This window comes from Apis dorsata, unplaced genomic scaffold (assembly GCF_000469605.1).
Source record: "Apis dorsata unplaced genomic scaffold, Apis dorsata 1.3 scaffold_162, whole genome shotgun sequence".
Taxonomy (NCBI): Eukaryota; Metazoa; Arthropoda; class Insecta; order Hymenoptera; family Apidae; genus Apis; species Apis dorsata.
Window position 1 is genome coordinate 226,910 of NW_006263451.1, and position 975 is coordinate 227,884.

The 975-nt window shown below is 50.2% G+C and overlaps 2 protein-coding genes across 2 annotated transcripts in view; one reads left to right on the plus strand and one right to left on the minus strand.

The window, feature by feature from the left end:
• LOC102672295 (N-alpha-acetyltransferase 15, NatA auxiliary subunit) overlaps nucleotides 1–975 on the minus strand; it is a 47,301-nt gene that overhangs the window by 41,909 nt on the left and 4,417 nt on the right. The gene's annotated exons all lie outside the window — the stretch shown is intronic.
• The window catches only part of LOC102671802, a 17,115-nt gene that overhangs the window by 15,272 nt on the left and 868 nt on the right, over nucleotides 1–975 (plus strand). Inside the window, 1 exon segment of the mRNA XM_031509562.1 lies at nucleotides 1–974. This exon segment is cut by the window's left edge and continues 7 nt beyond it. Within this exon segment, the coding sequence (XP_031365422.1) occupies nucleotides 1–974 (974 nt within the window).

The following is a 975-nucleotide window of genomic DNA, read 5'->3' on the forward strand; positions in this document are numbered from 1 at the left end:
AGGCGGCCGATTATTCGAAGCGAAGCGGTAATCAGAGGCAGCAGGTTGAGGCGTATCGAAACGATTATCGAAATATTCGAATCGGGGAGGATTATAATAATGGACCCAGATACGACTATGACGAGTCGATGCCCCAAAAGAGAATTAGGACGGAGGTGTACAAGAACCAGCATCCGATCTTTCAATCGACCACCACTTCTCACTCGGTGATAAGCAGCACGGAGAATCCTCAACAAGTTTATTACACTCGTCACGAGGAGAAGTTGCTGGACGATGTCACGAAAGAGTATTTCACGATCTTTGGAAAGAAGATTGGAAAGAATATACCGAGCACCACTCCCTTGTACTCCAACAAATTGAAGAGCGTAACCGAAACACCGAGTTACAACGGTTACGCGGACAATTTCAAGAGCCCTGAACCACCCGTGTACAAGATACCCAACGTTAAGGTGCACTACGGTGACCAGTCTCAAAAACCGTACTCCCTCAAAGAGGACATTCTCGTCAACGAAAGGCAACCTCTGCCCCCCATCAATCCCGACAGCGAGTTTATCACCGTGGTCGACCACAACGATCAGCGACAACCGTCCAACTATGGAATACACGATAACAACCAATCAGGTGACAATCGACCGTTGGCAGCGATTCGCGCCTATCCATCCCAACCGCTCGTGAATCAAAGGATCGGGCCGCCCAACAACAACTACGTACCGGTGGTCGAGTCTCCCGAAGAATTGGACGACGTCGCTTACCCGCAACTACCCATATCTCTGGAAGACGACATCAAAGTGAACTATAGGGATCCACGACCCACCATAAATCCCGACGCGGAGCTCATCAATCTGGAGGACGATATAAAAGTGAACTATCGCGATCCACGACCTACCTTAAACCCAGACGCCGAATTCATCGAGCCGATCCCTGCGCGCGAGAACCAGCCGGAAAAACCGAAGGCCTATTTCGCGTACCGATTGC